The sequence below is a fragment of the Hemicordylus capensis genome, chromosome 2 (assembly GCF_027244095.1).
Source record: "Hemicordylus capensis ecotype Gifberg chromosome 2, rHemCap1.1.pri, whole genome shotgun sequence".
Classification (NCBI taxonomy): domain Eukaryota; kingdom Metazoa; phylum Chordata; class Lepidosauria; order Squamata; family Cordylidae; genus Hemicordylus; species Hemicordylus capensis.
In genome coordinates, this window is record NC_069658.1 from 118,577,355 (window position 1) to 118,601,737 (window position 24,383).

A 24,383-nucleotide genomic window follows, 5' to 3' on the forward strand; every position below is an offset into this window, starting at 1 on the left:
CCAGCCATGAAGAAGTTGTTGTTGTTGTTGTTGTTGTTATTATTTTACATTTATATCCTGCTCTTCCTCCAAGGAGCCCAGAGCGGTGTACTACATACTTGAGTTTCTCTTTCACAACAACCCTGTGAAGTAGGTTAGGCTGAGAGAGAAGTGACTGGCCCTGAGTCACCCAGCTAGTTTCATGGCTGAATGGGGATTTGAACTCGGGTCTCCCCGGTCCTAGTCCAGCACTCTAACCACTACACCATACTGGCTCTAAGTTGACTGGGTGACCTAGACCAGTAATGCTTTCAAACTAACTTACCTCACAGGGTTATTGTGAACATAAAATGGAGGAAGAAAGACCAATATGTGTTGCCTGAGCTCCTTAGAGAAAGGATGGGATTAAAATAATTGCTTAAAATCCTTGCATTTTGAAGCAGGCACGGTGGAAAGACATTTCTGCACAGTTGTGGTGAGCCAGACATGGATACTAAAGAAGATTTGAGAAGGAAACTCCATCAAGCCAAGAAAGAGAAACTGGATATAACTGCTAAACATAATGCAGAGGTAAGTGAGCCTTTAATCCTCATGTCAAGCTTTACAGGTAATGTGCTATAGCTTGCTCTATGATTGATTTGGCATTGCCATTGCAGAGTATTGCACACCTGTCCACAGCACAATATATAGGAGCTCTAATGTTAACTTTGTTACATGAAGGAATAGGTGTATCTGTTAACCTTGTGAAAAATCAAAGCAATTTGCAAATGTCCACCTGCAGCTGGTTTAAAATTCCTACCCAGGTTCATACAGTGTGAAGTTGAGTTTTCTGCTCATCCAGCTTTACACCGTATGAGGGATTTAAAATCAGCTGCCCACTCCAACTCGACATTCATTAATTGCTTTGATTTTTACAAGTTTAATAGATAAAGCTATTCCTTCATGTAATAAAATGAATAGAGTCCCTATATATCACAAGTATGTCTGAAGGATGGAAAAGGAGTCAGTATAGAATATTATGATAACCAAAGTTTTCTTATGCAAGCTTCCCATATCTTCTCATTCAACAGGAGAAAAGACTGAACTTAATTGCTTGTAGGTAAAGGTAAAGTGTGCCGTCAAGTCAATTTTGACTCCTGGTGTGCACAGAGCCCTTTGGTAGAATACAGGAGGGGTTTACCATTGCCTCCTCCCGCGCAGTATGAGATGATGCCTTTCAGCATCTTCGTATATCACTGCTTCTTGTAGGAAATGGTATTTTATTGAGTTAATCTCTTCAGCCCTGCTTCCTTTTCTCTGTGGTTGTATGGGCTGAGAACCAGCTTCTCTAGGCATGTGTAAGGGCTTGGGCACATTCAGTGAGCTTTTTGACTTCTTTGAGTAGTGGATCCTCATGCTGTATCACAGTCTGATTTTCAAAGTCCGTAATATCCATTTCAAAAGCAGTTTGCCATGTGGCACAGGTGGCTGGTGTTCCAGAAGCACAAATCTAAAATTCCTTAGGGTACATGGAGCTAGTTGCATGGTTCTTTGAATCTTTGCTGTACTTCCCATTTTACATATGACCTGTTTCTTGCTGGAAGATAGAGGAGATTCATGGTAGGGGATGAGGACGGTGATGCTGGGTGCATGGCTTACTGTGTGTTCAAATAGGTAATTACTCTCTCACTTGATTAGCAAGCCAGAGACTGCCGGTTTGAATCCCCGCTGGTATCTTTCCCAGACTATGGGAAACACCTATATTGGGCAGCAGTGATATAGGAAGATGCTGAAAGGCATCATACTGCATGGGAGATGGCAATGGTAAACCCCTCCTGTATTCTACTGAAGACAACCACAGGGCTCTGTGGTCACCAGGAGTCGACGCCGACTTGATGGCACACTTTATTTTTACCCTTATTCATGCTAAATGAGCTGAGACCCATTTTATTTAGAGGAAAATGTACTTTGTCCATTACAGTTATTATAGTTATGCAGTGGAATTCTGTCTCACTTTCCCCTTCCCTGCAAGTTCTTAATGAATGTATTCCTTGTTTGCTTGTTGTTCCTTCTACTTGATAGATAGTGAGGGCATGGTGATCATATCTTACTGGATACAGGAGCGGGAGACTCCTGTATTGTGTCTTAAATTTTGTCAGTAAATGTGGATAATATTTAGTATACTGGTCTTGTAGTAGTAGTCCTAATTTATCATGTGTTTTCTGATGAGGATAGTGTACATATTTTAATAATATTTTGGTATCTTAAAAATAGATAACAGAAAGAGGCAGAAAAAATAGATAACAGAAAGAGGCATTTCAAAATGATTAAAAAAATAATCTTGTTAATCAGTTTCTGATATTAATCAGAATTAATTAATCAGTTTCTGATATTTTAAATATGTTAAATAGTTACCAAATTGTCTCTTTAATGTTGTGTTTCTGATGGTCTTCTAATATTTACAAGCACAAGTTGTCTACTATAAACAGAAAAAATTCCTTTCACAGCTATCAAACTATGAAAGCCAGATTGCCAGGTTGCGAGCAGAAGTTGAAAAGGGTGAGGCTTTGCGACAAAGTCTGGAGTATGAACTTGCTATTGCAAGGAAGGAAGCTGGTCTGGAGCGGTATTCATCTGAAGACAAATTATGTGAAGCAAACAAAGAAATTGAACAACTTCAAGGTAAGATTCAAAACCCATATTTACTTTTATGTGATAGAACATAGTCTTCAGATTTTGACCTGTACAGTAGTGCCTTGATTCTATTGATCACGTGTTGTGTGTGTTGATTTTATTTCTCCCTCCAGCCTTCTGCCTATGAATTTATATCTTACCTATCCCATTATGCAAAGTAAATAAAATTACTAGCATCTAGAGTTGCCAGGTTTTAACTGGAGAATCTGCATACGTCTTTCAAGGCAGTGAGAGACCATGCAAATATGCCTCTTACCCTTTTCCTCCATTCATCTTTGCCCTCTTTTTCCATCTACTGTAGGGCAAAACTAGAAATTGGTATGTCATCCCATCCAACTTTCATGTTTGTTTTACATGGTTTCCTTTGCTGCATACCTTTTCTCTTACGGCTTACAAGCTTTAATGCTTTTCCCAACTGTGTTGCCTTTAAAGAGAGGTAGAGAGATTTAAAACCTTGAAAACATTCTGCTGGCATTCATATTTTAAGAGTTGTATATACATCACTTTAAAACTGTTTAACATCAGGAGTCACATTTGATCTACCTTTCTTGCATACACTCACACACAATTTGCAAAACACCACAATGTTAGAAAAGCTAATGGTTCTCTTGTAACATTGCACACAAAGGGTTTCTGTGTGAAACCTTTCTAGTGAAAAGCTTTTGGCTTTCTGTATATCTTCTTTGCTGGCAGTTCTGATGATAGAACTTAAAATATATCTGTCAAGCATCTTCTTTTGTTCTCTTGTTTCTGATTTAGTAGCAGTAGTTGGTGCTGAATCCTGACTCTGCTCCTTTCCTGCTTTCTCCTAGTTTGTGGCTTAATTAATGCCTTTCTTTTCAGTTGCTTAGAGATTTCTCTTTCTCTTTGATTGCTTGGGGGTGTGTGTGTGCTTTTTAATGCTCCATGGTATGCTGAGACATACTGTCTGAAGGGTTCCCCTGTGGGCTTGTGGCCTTCCTCTGCCTTTATTCTCCTCAGGAAAGCATTTTGGTTGTGACACTTGATTTATCTTGTCTGTTCTACTCCCCCCGCCTGCCTCGCCCCAGCACAATATATTCTTTTTGGATTTTAAAAAAAACCCCTTCTTTATTATATATTTTAAAATGACTGGAAATGAAATTTGTCTCTGCATCTGAAGTTGGGTTCATTTGGATCAATAGCATAAGTCAGCAGCCAAAAGGGAATGGAATGAAATGAAATCTAGAACACTTCCTGTAGTTTAATATCAGAATTGTGCTTTTGGTTATGGCCCTGTGGCCTACAGAAGAAGGCTCTTTTAAGAGTTTAAAACAGAAACTCTTTTTTTAGAATTACTTTTTAAGAACTAATTTTCACTCTTCCTGCTTCTTGTTTGAGTATGGCTCCTATGTTACTTCTTGTTTTTCCTGCTGCTTTTGCACTAAGAGTTTTGTTCTTAAAACTAAAAAAAATTATCCTTACGGTTTTTATGTTTTGATGGCAACTTCTGGTGTCCAGTGTTCTCGCTAATTTTTTCCATCCGTGTGCGGAATGAGTTTTGTTCTGGGTGGGAGTATCAAGGCAGTGTGTGCGTACATGCATTCAGAGTGGGGCCTTCCTGATTCAACCTGAGCGGGATCTAAAATTGATTGAGCAGACAACAGAACATTTGTGAGTGCAGGCATGTGCGCATGCCTTAGAGGGATCACTGTCGGTGTCCTATCCTATGGAACAGAAAGGAGGCATACACATATTTTATTTTTAAAAATAGTCTGCATAATTGTAATCATAATTACCACATTCTTTGACAGGGAAAGACTGCAGAAGTTATCCTTACATATGTCTCTCCCTCTGTTCTCTTCCCAGCTATCAAGTTTAGATTGCAAACTCCTTGGGGACAGGAACCTATCTGGTTTTGCTTACAAAACTGCATGTAAATCAGTAGTGCTGTACAAATAATGTGTCACTGCCTTCTGTCTTGCTGGGCATTACCTACCTTGGACAAAATATCATTCTTTTTTTGTTAGTTCTTGCTTGGTTTTTAAGATCTTCTTTGTTTTCCTTTATGGACCTTAAAGTCTGAGATAACCAGAAGCTGTGTGTGAGCTTAGCCTCATGTAGATTAACTCTCCCATTTGCTGGTCAATGACCGAATAAACTTATAACTCTCCCTTTTTATTTGTTGTTGTAATTTCGAGAAAATCAGAAGCATCTGGGAAACAAAAACGGTAGGACCAAAATCATGAACATATTTTCTCCTTCATTTTCTTTTTCATTTGGAAACAGGCTCACTATCTACAGAACATTATAGGATACAGGGTGGTTTTTCCTCTCCTAAAAATGTACACTGTAGCTGTTTGTTGTGGAAGGTGCTGTACTACTACTCTGAATGTTTATATACCGCTTTTCAGCAAAAGTTCCCAAAGTTGTTTACATACATGGCCCTATCCATCCCCAGCACAGCATCTCTCCAGTGGCTGTTGCTGGTGTCTATGTTTCTTTTTTAGATTGAGAGCCCTTTGGGGAGAAGGAGCCATTTTTTGTTTGTCTGTCTGTCTATCTATGTAAATTGCTTTGAGATCTTTTGTTGAAAAGCAGTATATAAATATTAGTCGTATTCGTATAGAGATATCTATCCTCTCTAATAAAACGCTTGGTGTCCGTCCGTGGACGGACACCAAGCATGTGTCCGTGCCTCCCTGCCCTGTTCTGCGCCTGCGCGAAGCGCAGGCGCAGAACAGGGCAAGGGAGACACGCTCGCCGGTACCCGGCAGCCATCTTGGGCGGCCAGAAGCAGCCGCCCCGAAGAAGCCGGGTAAGCGGTGGCGGGGGACACTGGCCGCCGCCGCCTTGCCCAGAGGACACCCGCGGCGACAAGGGAGAGGCCCCAGGGAGCGGAGGACCCGGCCGGAGCTGCGGGCGGCGGCGGCGGGTGGCGGGCCCGCTGGAACCGCGGGCCGCGGCGGCAGTGGGTGGCGGGCCCACCGGAGCCCTGGGTGGCCGCCCCGGCCGGAGACACGGGCCGCGGTGGGTGGCGGGAGGGGGAATGGCGGCGGAGACCCAGACCGCCGCAGGGAGACGGAGGCCGGGACCGGGGGCCGAGCGAAGGCCGAAGAAAACAGAAAGCAAAAATACAGCCTCCGCCGCTGCCTCCGAAGTCCCACCCTCCCTCCCTCCCAGCTTCCGAAACCACCTTACCCTGTCCCGTTACAGTTGATCAAAGAAAGTCCTAAATTTAGGAGGGAGAGAGGAGCTCTCAAGCAGTGCTCCTCCCTCTGCAAAGGCTCTGCCCGAACTGGTGCTTGGGGCCGAAAGGACGCAAGAGAGCACTGCTTGAGAGCTCCTCTCTCCCTCCTAAATTTAGGACTTTCTTTGATCAACTGTAACGGGACAGGGTAAGGTGGTTTCGGAAGCTGGGAGGGAGGGAGGGTGGGACTTTGGAGGCAGCGGTGGAGGCTGCATTTAAAAAACAAACAAACAGTAAAGGGGAGAGGAAAAGGCTAGCGCCCGTTATTATAAGGGGCTTCAGAACACTAGTAAAATAAATAAATATCCCTGACCCCAAAACGCTCACAGTCTAAAACTAAATAGACACCAGCAATGAGAGATACTGTGCTGGCGGTGGATATGGGCAGTTGATCTCCCCCTGCTAAATAAAGAGAAACCACTTTAAAAAGGTGCCTCTTTGCTCAGTTAGCAGGGGACCATGGAGGCTATAGTGGAGGTTCAAGGTGGTTTAGGGAGACCTTCCTGGACAGGGCCATTAATGGCACAAATGGCTAATGCAGTAATTTGCAGACAAGGTATTAAAACTGTTTTGTGGGCTAGTAACTTTTATAGATTTGTATACAAGGCTATATACAAGGCTGACATATGGTTTTGTACCATATGTCATGTACTATATAATTTTGTTTAAAAGAATGGTGTCATGCATACATACTTTGTATTTGTCTATCCTGTTTCTTATTGTGCCTCTTGGTTATTAAAAAGAAACTTTGGGTTGATTCCTTTTATATTTCTTTATTTGCGATAAAGCAGTGCTAAAGTAAAAATTGGAAGAAGTCCTCAGACCCAGAATTACTGCTGTTCCTTTTATCTTTTTATGTGCTCAGGTGGAAAAACATTTGCTGGTTTTAATCAAACTTAAGCAGAAACTTCCTTTCTCTTCCTAATAGCAACCATCATAGCTTTTCAGCAGAAGTTGAATGAGACTGAGAGAGCCTTTCACATTTCTCAGAAGCACTGGGATGAAAAACAGCAAAGACTTGTGAGTGACATCTCAGAAAAGGACCTCATTATAAAAACCTGCAATAGTGAATATGAGTTACTTTTGAAGGAGAGGACTAAACTGGACAATATTTTGAAGGTATGCCTTTACTGAAGTTCTCAATATTGGGAAATTATAGAATGAGATGCTTTCTTAGTTTAGCTGTCTGCACTTTCAAGGAGCTCTGGATGGCATGCATGGCCTTCTCCTCCTACCTTTATCCTCAAAGCAACCCTATGGGATACGACAGACTGAGAGATCATTCATTCATTCATTCATTACATTTATAGACCCATCCAAAGGCTATGGGTGGTGCACAAGTTAAAAAAGACATAAAAATAAACACCATTTAAAACACACTGCTTAAAACAATGTAAAATCAATTTAAAAACAATTCAAAACAATTTAAAACCAATTAAAATACTTTAAAACAATTTAAAAACCTTGGAAGGCCTGGCCAAACAAGTAAGTTTTTAGGGCTCACTTAAAGGCCAACAGTGAGCCTAAACTGCTGATATATGGCAGGAGTGCATTCCATAGGGCAGGAGCAGCTGCAGTGAAGGCCTGGTTCCAAGTCACCACCAGATGTGCTGGTGGTAACTGGAGATGGGTCTCTCTAGATGACCTGAACATGCAATGGGGATCATGCAGAAGAAGGTGCTCTCTAAAGTAGCCTGGATCCAAGCTGTTCAGGGCTTTAAAGGTAATAACCAGCAATTTTTCCATGGTATAGGGAGGTCATCCTAACGTGACGGTTTGTCAGCCTCTGCATGCTCCGGACAGGACCAATCAAAATTCAGGCGCTATTTATATAGTCAGGCATCTGTCACTCAAGCCCCAGTTCCAGTCCTGTCTTGATCTTAGACAGTGCTTTCTTGGAGTGGTTCACTCTGTAATTTGATACTCAGGCTATTCAGGCTGCTTAGGTTATTCTCCCTTTTCTGTTTCTTCTGTGTGCAAGGAAGGGAAGGGAGTCCGATTTTCTCTGAAAGTTTTAAAATTATTATTATTTTTTAAAATTTGGCTTTTAAAATGGAGATGTGTCAGGTTGGAGACCTTTTGAAAGGGGCTCTCTCGGAGGGACACCTTTCAGAGACTCGGAGCGAGGAACCCAGACGGGTGCTGATTCCCGCCTCAAAGGCTATTAATATTGCTCCTCCTCAGGCTGGCGGCTTGTGTGTGCCCACCGGGGTTTCATTGTCGGCGGTTGATCTCACTGCTGTGGCTTCCCCGCCCAGAAAAGTGGCTCAGAAAATTAAGCACCTCAAGCAGATGGGAGGTGCCAAAAAGGCAAAGAAACACAAGCGGGCGCAAGTTGTTCTTCTCAGTGAGCGGCTACAACTCCAAGCGGTATGAGGGCAGCAGCCCGATTTCCCCCTGCCTCCTTCTTTGCCGTTGGCCATTTTGAGTACAGCCTCAGCTGTCGGGGAAAGCGTGCCCAGCAAGTTGCAAAGTTCACCAGTCAGGGGTTGGTTTCGCTGGCTCCTGCCGTTGCTGTCCCCTTACAGGCTGGGCAGAGCATTATTAATTTTGGGGCTACGTGTCCGCTTGACTCCTTGCCGCATGACCCCCCCGCAGGGTCTGTTGTTGAATACTGTTGATGCCACTTGTACTGACCCGCCTCTGGGTCCGATTGTCTCTGGAGACCTGCCTGGTCAAGACCCTCCTCAGGGTCCTTTGCCTATAAATCCAGTTTGCCCAGCTCCACCTGTTGGGAGCGCAGCACTGGGGCTGAATATTTCTCATGATATGGTACAATGGCTGGGTGATTTTATTTCTAGACAGTGTCTGTCTGTGGTTGCTCCTTTGTTGGGCGCTACTCTTACCCCAGGAGTATCTGGTATTTCTGTTCCACATTCTAGACAAGGACGTAGGAGATGTCCCTCCTTTTCCTCTTCCCCTGACTCCAGCCTTGCAAGGTGGACCATTCCTCATGGTGAGAGGCAGAGTTTTTTGGGGAAGCGGAGCAGCTATTTTCGTAAGAGGAGGCGTCCCAGGTTGTCTTCCTTTTCGGAGGGGAAGCCTGCAAAGGTGCCTAGGAGGGCTGAGCCATTACCAATTCCAGTACCTGATGGAACTAGTGCACTGATTCCTCCTTCTACTCCAGCCTTACCTATTGTTCCTCAGACACCTATACCACAACAGATTCCCCCAAGGGGTCCACAACCAGCGGTACCTGTGTATTCAGACTCACATTCATCTGAGTCTGAGAAGGAAGAAGGGGAATTGTCTGATGAACAGACACCTACGGAAAAGCCTAGTACTACGCGTCTTTTTTTCTTTATCAGAGTATGAGGTTCTTTTGGCCAAGGCTAAATCATTTTTTGGCCAGGTCATCACGTTAGGATGACCTCCCTATACCCTGCAAAAGAACCCTTCATGGTAAGTCTACCAATGTTTCTTTCTATTTTCCTGGAAACATATTGGCAGCCAGTGCAACTGTTTTAAAACAGGCATAATATGATCTCTCTGGGTTAGCCCAGAGACTAGTCTGGCTGCCTCATTTTGAACTAACTGAAGTTTCCGAACTATGTACAAAGGCAGCCCCATGTAGAGCACATTACAGTAGTCAAGCCTGGAGGTTACCAGGTGATGCACCATTGTTTTGAGATTGTTCTCTTCAAGGTATTGAATTGAATAGCTTTATTATGATCATTGATGAGTTATACATACAAACAGATGATACTACATTCAGATAAGAAGTAAATTATACAGAATACACCAACATAGAAGGAATGGATGCAACTGTCGAATCATTCAAAGTTGATGGAGAACGTTCCTGGCCATAGCCTCCACCTGAAATACCAGGGTGAGGCCTGGATCCAAGAGCACTCCCAAGCTGCGTAGCTGTTCCTCCTGGGAGAGTATAACTCCATCCAGCACAAGAAGATCTAACTCATCCCTCAAATTCTAATCCCCCACAATGAGCACCTCCATCTTGCTTGGATTCAGCTTCAGTTTGTTAGCCCTCATCCCTAAATGCCCATACGCAGGCATTTAGTGAGTGAATGCCATTTACTGATGATGATGATGATGATGATAAGGAGAAATAGATTTGGGTGTCATCAGCATACTGATAACACCATGCACCCAAACTCCTGATGACCTCACCCAGTGGTTTCATGTAGATGTTAAAATGTATTGGTGACAGAATGGAGCCCTGAGGGACTCCATATAATAGCCCCCATTTCAAAGAGCGACCGTCACCAAGTTCCATAATCTGGAATCTGCCTGAGAGATGGGAGTGGAACCACTGCAAAGCCCTGCCTCCTATTCCCAACTCCCACAGGTGATCCAGAAGGATACCGTGGTTGATGGTATTGAATGCTGCTGAGAGATCCAAAAGAACCCAGTCACACTCACTCTGTCGATTCCCTGATAAAGGTCATTCATCAGGCAGACCAAGGCAGACTCAACCCCATAGCCCTCTCTGGAGCCAGTTTGAAAGGGGCATACATAATTGGTTTCCTCCAAAACTGCCTGAAGCTGGTTAGCCAACACTCTCTCAATCATCTCGCTCAACCATGGGAGATTGGAGACCAGCCTATAACTATCCATCACTGAAGGATCAAGAGAAGGCTTCTTAAGAAGTGGTCTAATCATTGCCTCCCTCAAACAAGGAGGCATCCTACCCTCCCTCAGTGATGAGTTGATTATATTAACTAGGCCATCTCCAACAATTTCCCTGCTAGATAGAAGCAGCCAAGTTGGGCAAGGACCCAGAGATCAAGTGGTAGGCCTCACCGCCCCTAGCAGCTTGTCCACGTCATCAGGCATCACAGATGCCATCACAAACTGATCCAACCTAATATTGCAAGAGGGATTGCTGAACACCATCTTAATAGACTGCAGAAATAGTGGAGTCCAAGTCAGCCCGAATACTGGAGATTTTGTCCACAAAGAACCCATTAAAAGCATCGCAGCAGGACAAAATCTCTGGGGACTGGTTTGAAATGGAAGGAGCCTGAATCAAACTCCTCACAACCTGGGACAGCTCTGCTGAACGTGAACCTGCAGAAGCAATGTGTGCAGACCAGATTTTTTTTTTTCTGGCCACATGCACCGCTTTTGTATAAACCTTCAAATGGGCTCTATGCTGTGTCCTTTCAATTTTGAGCCAGGTTCTCCTCCACTTGCGCTCCAGTTGCCTACCTTGTTGCTAGTACCTGGCTGAAAGTAATTGTTTTCTGTACAAAAAAAGATAGAAAACACACACATTTGGTATAGCAAAACAATTCAGTATAAACTTAGAACTGTTGTATTTCTTATGGGTGCGGGGTGGAATATTGTTTGTTGCCACAGTTCTAGACCCCTTTTCTGTAGCCTGTTGCAAACATAGTGGGGCAGTTTGGATGATACATTTCCAACTGGACCAACCACATGCAATGAGGACCTGTGTATGCCATGAGCATGCACGGCCTTCCCCACTCTGCCAGCGAGTCCTGGGGTGCCTCGGCACATTTTCCTATTCATGTGGAATCTCCCAAAACATTCAGTCAGAAGATTTGCATTTCAAATCTTACATAAATTAAGATTAATTTATAATAAATTATGGCATAGTAATGACATTCTGGCTGCTGTTCTTGTGCCTTTTAGTGCTTGTACAGCAACTAACACAAAATCATAAAATAAGACAGTAACAAGAATATCCTATGTGTGGTCTTTGCAGTGATCATCGGGTAAGGCAGTTCTGTGCAAACAAGTGTTTCTATTCCGTAGCTGGTATAGGAGGGAGGCAGTTAATAGGAGTATTATACCAGCTTGGGGCTATTGAGAATAGTCTTCATGTGGAAAAGGGGTTGCTGACAGTATTGTGGATGCGGCATTTGAACTTCAGGCCCGTTCACACGCATAAGAAGCTGTATATACTGAATGTGTGGTAGGTGGTAGCTACGAAAGAAAATAGGCTTGTGTGACTTGGTCTCTGCCCATAAGATTAGAATCTCAGGATCAGATAGATCTGTGACACAATTTCTTATCAGAAATCTTACTTTCAAGATTTTGATACATAGATCAGTGTATCTTTTATTAAATAAAAGTTAAACTGTATCCATGTCAAAGACACCTTGGAATGCCAGAAGGAGGAGAAGAGCCCGATAGAGTCAGAGATCAAGGAGGTGACAAGAGAGGAGTTTAGGTGTCAGGCAGAGTGGTGGAAAACAGAAATAAGTGAATTCCAGTTTCTGTTGCAGGTTTCTGTGTTGCATTAACAAAATTACTGCTAACTTAAAGTAGCTCTTATGTCTATATTATAAGCTAAACATGGTGTCCTGCATGTTGTGCAGCAAAATGAGGTGGGGGGGGGAGGAGGTCTCCACCCTCACAGAATTGTTGGAGAATAGCTGCGGCGAAGGCTTGTTCTGCAGTCAAGAGTGTTTGGTGAGGGTTGGGAAGAGATATCTGATTCTTTTCCCTCCCTGCAAACACTCATTTGCTTCCACAAATATGTCCCTGAGAGCTATATGACTGTTGGAGACATATTTCTGGAGGTGAGAAAAGTGAAAACAGCTCTCTCATCCTCCCTGCCATGCACACTGGACTGTGGAACAAGCCTTCACTGCAACTATTCTCCAACTTCTTGTACACCACCCAAAGCCTTTGGATGGAGCGGTTTATAAATGTAGTAAATAAATAATAATAAATGAATAAACCTCTTTGCAAAGGCATTGCTGTGCAGCCTGTGGGCCAGTTTCACTTTAATTATTTCAGACAAAATATTCTAAATAGCATGTGAGTGTTAGCCCTTTAGAAATGTGTTGGAGCTGCTGAATTGGAAATTGAAAGCTGATGTTTTCTCAGATTTAGAACGGGATTGTGGTAGTAGCTGAAATTCCCTCCCCCGCTTTTTTTGAAGAGCTGCAAAAAAAAAAAAAAAGTTTTCTTACGGACTTTAGCCTGCTTGTATCTTACATTTTCACTTGCATATACTCCTGGTCTAGGAGCCTGTGAGTGAACATTTTATTAGATTGGCATGGTTTTCTTCAGCTGTTGGCCTGCATAATTTCTGGTGGGGCAAGTATGAATGCTGATTCCTTCTGACAGTCAGGTTAAGCAACACATTAAAATATGGCAGATGCTGACTGGCAAATGCCAGAGTCTTTTTGTGTTATGTCCTTGTGAGTACTTTGTAAATGCTTGCCTTGTGTTGTATGCATGTGAACATTCAAATTGTTAGCTGTAAACTGAAGAGTACAGGCTCAAGAATTATTGGCCATAGCAGAATGCAGAAAATGAATGCAGCCTTATACAATTTCAAGAGTTGTCTCTCGGAAACAAGGAAAATAACCTGCCATGTTTTCTAGCAGATCCTGCGGTGTGGGCCTCCCCTGGGGTCCTTGTCTGCCTAGTGCTTTCTAACTCAGGGAAGAGTGAAGGTTCTATAACAAATACAACAGCATCATCTTGTGGCGAACAACCCAGCATTGCACAGTAGCTTTATGTTTACTTGCAGCAGCCTGGTCTGTAAGTCAGTAAGCATAAATTTCACATTTACAAAGCTTAAGTTCCATTAAAGGCATGGGAATAAATGTTTTATTCCAACTGTTTTGGTGTTAGAGGACTGTGGAAAATTGTACAGTATGTTGAAAAATGTTGTCTCCTCCCGTAAAACAAAATCTAGTCTTTTGAAACTTCATGCAATGTTTCATACACTTCTCTTTTTACCTTTTGCTCACCAGCATGTCATGTTGTGATTTGATTCTTTCCTCCTACTTTTTTTTTTTTAAATTTAAACTTTATAATATATTTCAATTCAATTCCCAGTCTAACTTGTTAGACTATTGGTACTTAGAATGTATATTGTTTAGTTAGTAAATAATTTATTTCTGGCTTATGTCATGCTGTTGAACTTAGTGGAATCTGGAATTTAAATGCAAAGAGATAGCATGTTACTGAAAATGGTACATAAAGTACCCAAGAGGCTTGATTTCAACACATGTAATGGCATTTGCATGAAACTAAAAATATACTAAACCAATTGGGGCTGGTGCTGATATAACACTTGGATCCACTAATGAGTCCAAGAGACTGTAGGTGGGTCTTCAGACTTATCCCTCCACCACAAGCCTGCCTTTTGTATATGTCCTATTCTTATGTTTCCAATCAGTATCTAAACAGCCAGTAAATAACAATTTTATATCCAACTAAAATAACTAGATAAATGTTTTTTTGAACACTGGAACAAACACAGATAGTTGATTTTTACACAGATGCACAAATAAAAGATGAAGGCTGCAGGCAAGAGAACAGCATCACATGCCCCAACAAGGATTTTGACTTGTTTGTCAAACCGAAACCATCCGTGCTGCTTAGGGAGTTTCAAAATCCATTTAGAGCATAACACAGGGGATGCTCTTGGTCTGTTCCAAGACAAAAAGAACCCCTTGCTGCGTATGCACAAACCCCTGGACACATATAAAGTAGCTTTCTGGTTAGCGGCCCAGATTTAAGGGTAGTGTAACTGTGTTTCTTCTGAAGCCTGCAGGCATTGTGCTGTTCACTTCACTGGAGCAGAGATGTCACACCCTATCACAACACACCACTGCTTGAGGAGTAGCTGTTGTGCTGTACTTGGATTTGTCACAGGTTGGATCCTTTCTATTAGATCTTCTACACCATGCCTCCCCCAAATATTGACAAGATTGACAAGTAGTTCTGGCAAGAACTAATTTGTGTACCTTCCTTTCACTATCCCTACAACTGGACTAAATTTGTCCAAATCGGTTAGGCAGTTCACAAGTTAGTCCTCTTGCACCTCAAACATTTATCCGTCTGCCAAACTGAATCTGGATAGATGACATCATCACAAACTATGCCATTGAGGTGTCTCTATGTGTTCCTACAGCTGTAGCAAATTTGGTTCAGATTGGTTAGATGATGCACAAGTTAGCCCACTTGCACCTCAAAGGTCTATGCATCCACTATCTTGAATCAGGGTGGATAACATCATCACAAACTACATCGTCGAGGTGTACCTATATGTCCCTACACTGTACCAAATTTGGTTCATATTGATCCAAGCATTGAGAAATCGATAGGAACATACATGCAATGCCGAGTGATCTCATAAGCTTACTTTCCTTAAGGAATGTAATAAAAATCTTTCTCCCTCTTCCCCCACCCTTTTGAAAAGATTGTAAGCCCCCTTGAGACAAGATTATTAATTAATTAATTTTAAATGTTGTAAGCTGCTCTGAGCCTATGGGATAGAGTGGGATATAAATCTAACAAATAACTTTCAATTTGATAATTCTAAGTTAGAGTATTATTATTATTTTTAAGTGCGTTTTAGTCTAGAGCAGGGGTGGGCAACCTTGGCTCTCTAGCTGTTGTTGAACGACATCGTCCCCAGCCATAATTTATTGTGACTGGGGATGATGGGAGTTATAGTTTAACAACAGCTGGCGAGTCGGAGTTGCCCACCTCTGGTCTAGAGGCGCCAATGTATAAAAGGCATTGCCCACAATGTATGTGCAGTACTTGGATGTAGGGGTGTGTGTATGTGTTTGTTTTATTTACAGCCCATTTATTGGCCCATACCAGACTCTCAAAGTGGTTTACAATATAAAATAATTACAATAACTTATTAAATCCACCAATAATATTGCAGATTGCTGTCTGCTATTAAAATCAACCCACTGAACAACAGCATGGCAGATGAGACCCTAAGATCCCACTGTAGAGTCAAAGGTCTTTCTGACCTAAATACAAAATATTTTCATGAACTTTTCTTTCAAAAGGGGGTCAGGCAGGTGGGTTTCCCTCAGGAGGCAGTTTCAGAGACAGGGCCACAGCCATGAGGGGTTGAGTGCACATAGTAGATCGTCCTCAGCAAATCCTAAGGCCCGAGGTAGACACCCCAGTGGAAGTGTTGAAGACCAGGATGCCTGTCATCACAACTTTTAAACTTTTAAACGCCAAAAGAAGTATTTTAAACATACATTTTGAAACCTGACTCCCTCCAACCTTTTGTGAGGTTTGCAGGAACTGGCTTGGCCCAGGTGTAAAAGGTTGATTTATAGTGTGAAGCTATTTACTGCATAACATTCTGAGTAATGTCATCCACCCCCCACCCCCGGTTTTTTTGGTTTGGTGGGGGAAAATATCAGTGCATCCATGCTCAGTAACTATTTTTTCCTTTAGGAGTTGAGTTTGAACGCCTAAGGCTTTGATAGTATTTCTGTGAAGTGCCCCTTGTGATGGCCTTATAAAGAATAACTGCCTGAAGAATTAGTATAAATCTTGCCATTTTTCTGAACAGAAAGCTCTTTTAACAAATTGAGTCTCTAGTGAACCTCTGTCTAAATCATTGGATTCATGGATTGTTTTTGATGCTAGTTGGAGAGACGCTCATGGTTAAGCTCCTGCTTAACCCTAAGGGTTTATTCACCCAATTGTACTTTAACTGCTTCGTAGTGAGAACCATGTGGATCTGGGAAGTGTGAGAGATCCAGTAATTGGGCAAACCTAAAAATACAGGTCTGATAAACTTATTTATCGGCAATTTCAACAACCTGGGATTTTAGATCCCCTGGTTTACATGGGTCTTGCTGTAAGGTTATTAAAATAAAATTAACTCATGTGAGAGAAGAGCAATTATATGCAATCTCCTGTAGTCAATGGTGTTACAAGTAAATCTATTGCTTTTGTGGATTCTGTAGCATTTCTGTGGAGGAAGAGTTTTAGATTCTCCATTTTTAGGATGTGTTTATTATTGACTTTGACCATCCACTCTGTGCGATCTATGGGTCCTTTACACAATTGATCTAATGCTGGCCTCATGGGTATCCATAGATTTCTGTGGAGTGCATGCTTCCACAGAATCACTGTGTAAACCCAGAAATTTCCCTTATCTCTAGTTAGCAGCACACTAAACTGGTCTGAAGCCGAAATCTTCAGCTTGACAATATTGGCTTTGTGTTGGTTTGGTGCATTGCCAGTCAGATTTGGGGAAATTTCTGGATTTACACAATTGCTCTAAGGGAGGGCATTAGATTGATTGTCCCCTGAATTTAATCAAACATGTCTTACAGTAGTCCACTGCTGTTCCACAATTTATTTCTGCAACTCAGCAAATTTTGTTAGAGCATCCAAAGAAAGTGGTCTTTTCTTGTAGCTTCAGCTGTTGCTAATGTATGTGAAGATCATTTTGTTTTGTAAAACAGTCAGTTTCTATGATACGTAGGTTTTATTCTATTCTTTCTGCTACTAATGCCTGGAGTGGATATATGTTGCTTATTTGACATATAGGCTGGTACGCTGAATGTAATTCATAATTTTCCTTTAGTAGTTCATGTGCATAATGTGATTTTATATCATCCTTCCACCCTGCCAACAGATCGTGATCTGTTACCTCATCCCAACCTTGTTTTAGTGTATGGCATAGACACAGAAAGAGATGCTGAATGCCAAAGCAGAAGTGATTCCTGCTCTTTGATTCTCCAGGTGGATAAACCTTGGAATGCAAATGACAACAAAGACCAAAGCCTAAGAACTACCTCAATGTTAAGGGGAATGGGTAGGGTTTTTTTTTTGAGAGGCAGTTTTGCTAAGCACAGATGGCGTGTGGGTAGTTTGAGGACAGCTGAAATGCTTCCTCTCAAGTTGGAAATGGCAGATTTGTTTGTTTCCGAAACTCGGCTTACAAGGATAATATGTATAAACTGACATTGGTGATGGACTGAAATGCTATTTATCATCTGCTACTCAAGACTTTATACACATCTGCAAATTCTGTGCTGGTGCATGTGGCTACGTAAACGCCGTCTACATTAGGGAGGAGACTTGCAGAGGGCTTGATTCCTCTTCAGGTGTTCTGAAACTTACACTGTGCTTGGGTAGAAGATGAATGGGAGCAAGTTGGTTAGCCATGTCCCTAGCACTGATGACCTTGGTCCCCCAGCATCCCTGGGTACAGCATTTCTCTGAGGAAGGCAGCACTCAGCCCAAGGACACTTCATGCCATTTGGAATTCAGAGTCCTAGATTGTGAGGCTGAACTGCTCCTGAGTTTAGTGCTGCCTTCCTCAAATCAAGGTTGTATCCAGGGATGCAGGGTGCATAGCCATGAGGGATACAGGGGTGCCAGTGCTGGTGGACATGATTAGCTGATATACTGATGTTCATCATCTACCAATGTACAAAGTACCCAGTTCCACAATGGAAAAGTGGTTGGTTCCTGACCTCAGGAGCAAGAGAGAACCAGTCGGCTTCTTTCTCTATGTACAGCCCTCCAGATATTTGAAGGCTGCTTTTGTATATTCCTTTTGTCTTCTCTTCTCCAGCCTAAACATACCCAGCTCCTTCATCCATTCCTTGTAGAACCTGGTTTCCAGATCCCTCACCATTTTGGTTGCCCACTTCTGAACCAAGGTGGTCAGGACCACTCCTTTTCTTAAGATGGTATTAACACCACTTGGGCTCAGCTGTGTCTTTAAATGTTGTTTTCTACTCACCCAAAAGAACCAATATTGAATTACAGTGGTTGGTCTTGCATAAGTTAATGAAATCAAACAAGAAGGGAAGCACCACATCAATAGCAATAGAAAAGCTAGCAACACATTTCACCTCAAAACGCTTTGGGACAGGTTCCCCCCCCAATAAATCATTCTTGCACCATTTCTGCTTTCCTTTCCCCTTGCATAAGTTAATGCCACTTGCCATTTTAGGTGGGAGACTGTGCTTGTAGTCCGGCAACTGTAGTCCGGTGCTCCCCAGTACCTCCAGATCTTGCTGAGTGTCAGTAGACTTGTTCAAGCCAGGTGTCTAAATGACAGTGGACGTCGCTTCTGCAGTGAAACGGAGAAAGGGGTGAGCATGGGTGGAGCTAAACAGAGAGGGGGGTGAGGGAAGGATGAGATATGGGGGCGGGGTCTCTTTGCAGAGATGGGATGAGTGGTTGAGAAGATTCTGGATATCTGATAAATATCCAAGCTTGAGAAATATAGAACTTTAAAGTGAGCTCAACTTGGTTCTGGGTGGTGGTGGTTGCAAATATTTATATACCGCTTTTCCACGTGAAGTTCTCAAAGCAGTTTACCTAGATAAAGAAATAAAATGGTTCCCTGTCCCCAAAGGGTTCACAGTCTATCTAAAAAGAAACAGAAGATAGACACCAACAACAGCCCTTGCAGGGACAGTTGCTTTCACATATAAGAGAGCCACCACTTTAAAAGGTGCCTCTTTGCCCTTTGTTGTCGGACTGAAGTGCTGCGTGATTAGAAAAGACCTCTTTGGCACTAGAAGAAACATCCTGCAATTAGAACAGGTCGTGGGGGTCAAGCTATCCACACCAGTAAATCCAGCTGATGGTAGCAATGAGATCAGAAGGCCTGTTGTCATAACAGTGCAGGCGGAATATTATTTTTGAGTTAATTTAACAGCTTGATTATTTTCCTTTTTCTTTTTTTACTGTGACCCCACAGTAACCTTTCCTTTAGCTGCCTTGAGTCAGAGATTAAGACAGAGAAGCAGTGCTACAGAGAGAACTAAATTGGTAGCTGTAAGTGCTGCTTTAAATACCTGGCTCTTGCAATTGAACTCTTATCATGCAAACCAGCTAATTATGTGTATTGTCTCCCCTTGCACTGGAGCTATATGCATCTGTGCTAAAACAAGACCAACATGCTTAGAAATTAATGATAGAGAAAGCATTGTATTGGATAGTTAAGCAAGAGTAGTAAATACATGCCCTGCAGAGGTTGTTTTAACTGCCATAGGAAAGGTGCATGCCGAGCACACAGTCAAACTAATAACCAAGGGACAGTATTCCATTTTCTAAATTGATTGTAATATGCTGCAATCGCAGATCTGAAGAGGGTTTGACTAAATCTGTAGCCTCTAGCACTTTGGCGTTAAATGTTCCCTATACAGCTCCTTCAGATTCTGTACATTGTTGGCCATCCTTCTTGTAAGGTGGCGGTGCTTGCAAATTTTTCTCCCGTGGAGGTTTCCTTGCTTCAGTAGTAAGATATTTTATATTTTATTTTATTTTTCTTTGCAGTATTCACATAATAACATAGAACAGTAACATAACACCGTTCAATTAACAATCATGTTTTCCAAGAGTCACAAGAAAATTCAGAATCAAATCTAGTACTGTTAATATAATAAATATAACTAGCCGACCCTGCACAGAGCATCTGTGTGCTCTTTCGGGCCGGCTGTTCCCCCCTCCCTCTCCCTCCTGCCCCAGTCTCTCCTCTCCCCCCTCCCTCCAGCCCCACGCTCTCTTGCCCTCCCCTGTTCCATTCCTCCCCCTCCCCCCACCTGCACAGAGCCACGGCGGGCGGCTAAAAAGGACCCCTCTGCTGCCATTCCTACTCCCTGGCGGTGAACAGGAAAGCCCTGCCACCCGTTTCCCTCCCGCCCTGGCCTCCAACGGGCGCCGGGGCTGCGCCCTGCCACCCGTTTTCCTCCTGTCCCAGGCTGCAACAAGCGTGAGGGCTTCTCCCCCACCGCCCATTCCCCACTCACCCCCTCCGGTGCCACCCAGGCCAGGGCCAGTCCGTCCTGCTGCCTCCCGCCTCCCTGCAGCCCAGGCTGCGGCTGCGGCGGCCACAACCATGGCTGGGCTAGGCCTGCTGCTGCTGCCGCCTCCTTGCAGCGGCCGGGCCAACCGGCGCCCGGCCAATCAGGCGCCTCCACCGGCCAGGTTCAAGCTCACCCACTCAGGCACGCATAGCCTTGCCACATCCCCACGCTGGCTAAGAGAATTAATTATAAAGATCTTCCCAAATAGTCACATGTAATCCTTTGCTTTCCTTCCCCCCCCCAGTGTTGCTGGTGAATAACAAAAATATTAATAATTTGCATAAAAGAACACCTAAACTTGAATGTTTAATTGAATTGATGCTTGTTGCTGTTACATGCTCTAGGTGCCAGAATTGTTTAAGGGATTGGAAACCACATCTTTTCTTTGGACTTTGCTTTTAAGCAGGGAGTTGAACTATTACAGTTTGGTTCAGTTCAGGTTAATCAGTATTTTATAACTTTCCAATTCAGTTCTGGTTCAGATGCTAATGTCTTATAAAGTGTTTCAATAACAGGTAATAATTGGTTTTGATGCCTTTTTATAGAGAATAATATCAAACTCTTCTGCTTGCAATATAACTCTCTACCAGTATTTCTCAACCTTTTTTTTTAAGGCATACTTAGATTGGTATGTGTGTGTGTGGGTGGTGGTGGTGGATTTAACATGCTCCCTCCCCTTCACTATGAAGCCATTATTTTTGAGACAGTGAAGCTGCCTAACATTTATATATTTTATCCTACTGGTGCATTATGGGGTAAATCAGCTCCAAAAGCCGTGACTTTAAACTTCTGACTTTGCAGCTGACATGTTCCTTCCTGCATTGGGAAAGGGGTGTCACCTTCCCCATTTAAGATGGGGTGCGTCAGCTGAGCTCCAAACATGGGAAGTTTAAACTCCTGGCTTTGTAGAGGGAAGGGGGCACCCCCTTTCCAATGCATAAAGGAGCCAGTCAGCTGCAAAGCCAGGAGTTTAAACTCTTGCAGGTGATTCACTCCTTTATGCATCGGGAAAGATGCACCTCCTTCCTGGTGCATGATGGGGTGAGTCAGCTGCAAAAGTGGGAAACTCCCTCCCCTTTTTTTCAGCAGACTTAAAGTGAATCGGCATGGCCCACTGGTGAGTGCCCCATAGCGCACAGGCTGGGAAACATTATACAGTGAATACTACGATATTTCACTTGAGGGGGGAAAATTAACCTAGTTGTAAAAATATTTCTTAAAAAATAACATCCTTACAGCACCATAGGCAGCTGAGTGCTTGCTTACTGAACCATTTCTTTTGAACTGGTTACCACTTTTTGTGTTTGGTTCAGATGCAGGTTCAAGGCAAACTCAAACATTCTAGGTTCAAGTTCAGTTCTGGTTCACAGAGAAATCCTCTTTGAAGCTGTTTCGCGGTTCAGGTTCAGCTCAGCTTTTTGGTTTGGTTCAGATGCCACACGGAGCCAACACTAAACCTTGGCTTTGTGCAAGTCTTTGGGGCCCTGGAAGTGTATGCCCCCCAATCCCCTTTGTACGCAAGCCTTGGAAGAATTATGTTTCTGCTTGTGGTTAGAAACAAACCACTATGAGTTGTAGTAGCAGAGGTGACTAACCCTGTTTTATTCCAGATTTCAAATTTTGGGTCCAGATCATGGTTTATTATAAGATCTCAGGTTAGAATAAGCCAGGGTTCATTGGTTGGTTTGGATGTCGTGACCAGTCATGACTTGTTTGTAACCACAAGTGGAAGTAGAATTCTTCTTTGGCTCTCACAAGAGGGCAGTGGGGAGCATTTGCTCCAGGGTTCTGAGAAATCATGTGAAGTCAAGACTTAACCTTGGCACGATCAGTAAGAAGAGCTCCTCCAAGGTCTGTGGGGAGAGCGGGTCTGCCCGGCCCTCCCTGCAAACTCTCACTCACCCTTTGCTGGGCGGGCAGATCACCCACCCAGATGAGTGGCGGCTTTCCTGGGGTCCGCCTGCGACTCACCTGGCAGCTCTGGGGGTTGGGTGCAGGGAAGCGCCGTCATGTGGCGCCCCACCCCCTGGAACCCCAATAATGTACCACACAAGTGCGAGGTGCATTACTGGGATTCCTCCTCCGAGTGTACCCGCCGTGGCTGCAAGCAGCTGCAGCAGACACACGATGAATTAAATGCAGTTAAGGGAGCACTCACTCCCCTAACCTCATTTAAGTAGGAGGCTCATTGTCTCTTGACCTTTGTGCTTCTGACTGAAATTTCAATATAATAATAATTTTTGCCATCAGGAAAGCAACAGTGCCATGCAGAACGCCCACAAGAAAATACAGGATCTGGAACGGGAGCACAGTAGCTGCTCAGAAGTATTGAGGCGGCAGGCTAATGAATTTGAATACAATGCTGAAAAAGAGGCTCGACTTAAAAAAGAACTTGAGGTAAGTTCTGTCTCCCCAGGGCTCTGTGGTTGGCATCCAATAGCTGCTTACCACAGCATGTTAATTGAGCTCTGTTTCCTCTGAACCCTGACCCTTCAAAGAACAGTGTCACATCCCCATCCTCACCCCTATCTCATCCAGAGTTTTGTGCAGCTTTTGCCCTATTTTGTTCCACAAAGCCTGAGTTTCGTGATACTTTGTTTAAGGGTGTCTCGTATTTGGGTTACCAGTAAATGAGTAAATGTGATGGATGTCTCCATATGTGGGTTACCAGTAAATGCTGAAGAAAATGAATGTTGTCATATCCCCTCGTAACCATATGGGGATCCCTTCCAAACTGCTACCAGAATTTTGTGTTTTGAATGCATTGGAGCCCCATCTCCGTGGAGGTAGTTTTCGGCAGCTATTGCGCTGAACTGCATTTGCACTAGGTCTCTGATTCATGCCTAATATTTCCGACGTTATAAACTCACATATCTTTCCACCACTTTGATCCCCTGTCTTTTAAACGTTTCCCTAATCACATCTTTATGGAAAAAGTAGAACCTAAGGAGTTTCACCTTGGTTTTTCTGCTGACCTTGGATCTTAAGGAAACAGCGCTCTGGATAGAGCAGCTGAGAAGTTGTTAGACACTTAAAAGATCCAGGACTAAGGCCCCCAGCCTTTAATTTGATAATCAAAACTGTTCATGCTCTCTAAAAAAAAAAAAAAGAAGCCAACACACTTTTCCAGTTTCTGAGGCCATTAATCCAGTTTCTGAGGCCATTTTCCAGTTTGTGGGGCCATTAATCACTAGCGCACCATTGTATTATCTGGTGTGTTTTGGCCAGGGGTGTTCCTAGGGGGTTCTATTAGGGCTGGGCCTCAGGTCCTCAGAATTTGCTTTATTTGCAGATTGGTTCCCCTTTCCAATCATTTGCCTTGGCCTTGTCACCTTTTTCTTTCTGTGGCGGTGACTTGCATTTTGGGCAGGGGGAGTTAACCGTCCTTTGGGAGAGGTTGCCATCCACCTCCTTTCCCTGGGCTGTACTCGCCATCGCCTCCATTGAGCCCTGCAGCTGGGTGGCTGCTGGGCAGGAGGGCTGCCTGCTGCATTAAACCCACAGCTGGGTTGCTGTTGAGCATGAGGCCGAGGGCCCTGTGCACTAAAGGAGCCAGCCCCCAGAGCAACTGCCTCCCGCTCCCCTTTGCATGCAAATGGAAAAGGAAGAGAGAGTGGAAGAGGGAAATGGGGAGAAAGTGCTAGGGATGTGCACAGAACCGGTGGATCGACCAGTTCGAAGGCAAGGGGGGCTACCTTTGAGATCTGGGGAGAGTGCCCCTGCCCCGCCCCGCCGTGTTTCCTCTGCCAGTGTTGCAGTTTAAAAGAGTCCGGTGGGGCAATAGCATACCTCCCTGCTGCCCTGTTGCCTTGGACTGGAAGTGACTGGAAATACCTGATGCGCACGTTACACTTGCTCATGTGCATGTTAGGTACTTCTAGTCACTTCCGATCCATGGAGGTAAGAGGGTGGCAGGGAGGTATGCTGCCGGTGGGGGAATGCGACGGGGCTGAGTGCACCCTCCCCATTCCTTA

At 43.6% G+C, this 24,383-nt stretch overlaps 1 protein-coding gene across 6 annotated transcripts in view; it reads left to right on the top strand.

The window, feature by feature from the left end:
* CCDC171 (coiled-coil domain containing 171) overlaps positions 1–24,383 on the top strand; it is a 259,692-nt gene that overhangs the window by 7,424 nt on the left and 227,885 nt on the right. For 5 of the 6 annotated variants that reach the window (XM_053301832.1, XM_053301835.1, XM_053301831.1 and 2 more), the window contains 4 exons: positions 420–549; positions 2,466–2,640; positions 6,789–6,979; positions 22,660–22,806. In XM_053301832.1, the coding sequence (XP_053157807.1) occupies positions 420–549; positions 2,466–2,640; positions 6,789–6,979; positions 22,660–22,806 (643 nt within the window). The remainder of the gene's footprint in view (positions 1–419; positions 550–2,465; positions 2,641–6,788; positions 6,980–22,659; positions 22,807–24,383) is intronic. The other variant, XM_053301833.1, reaches the window with a different exon arrangement.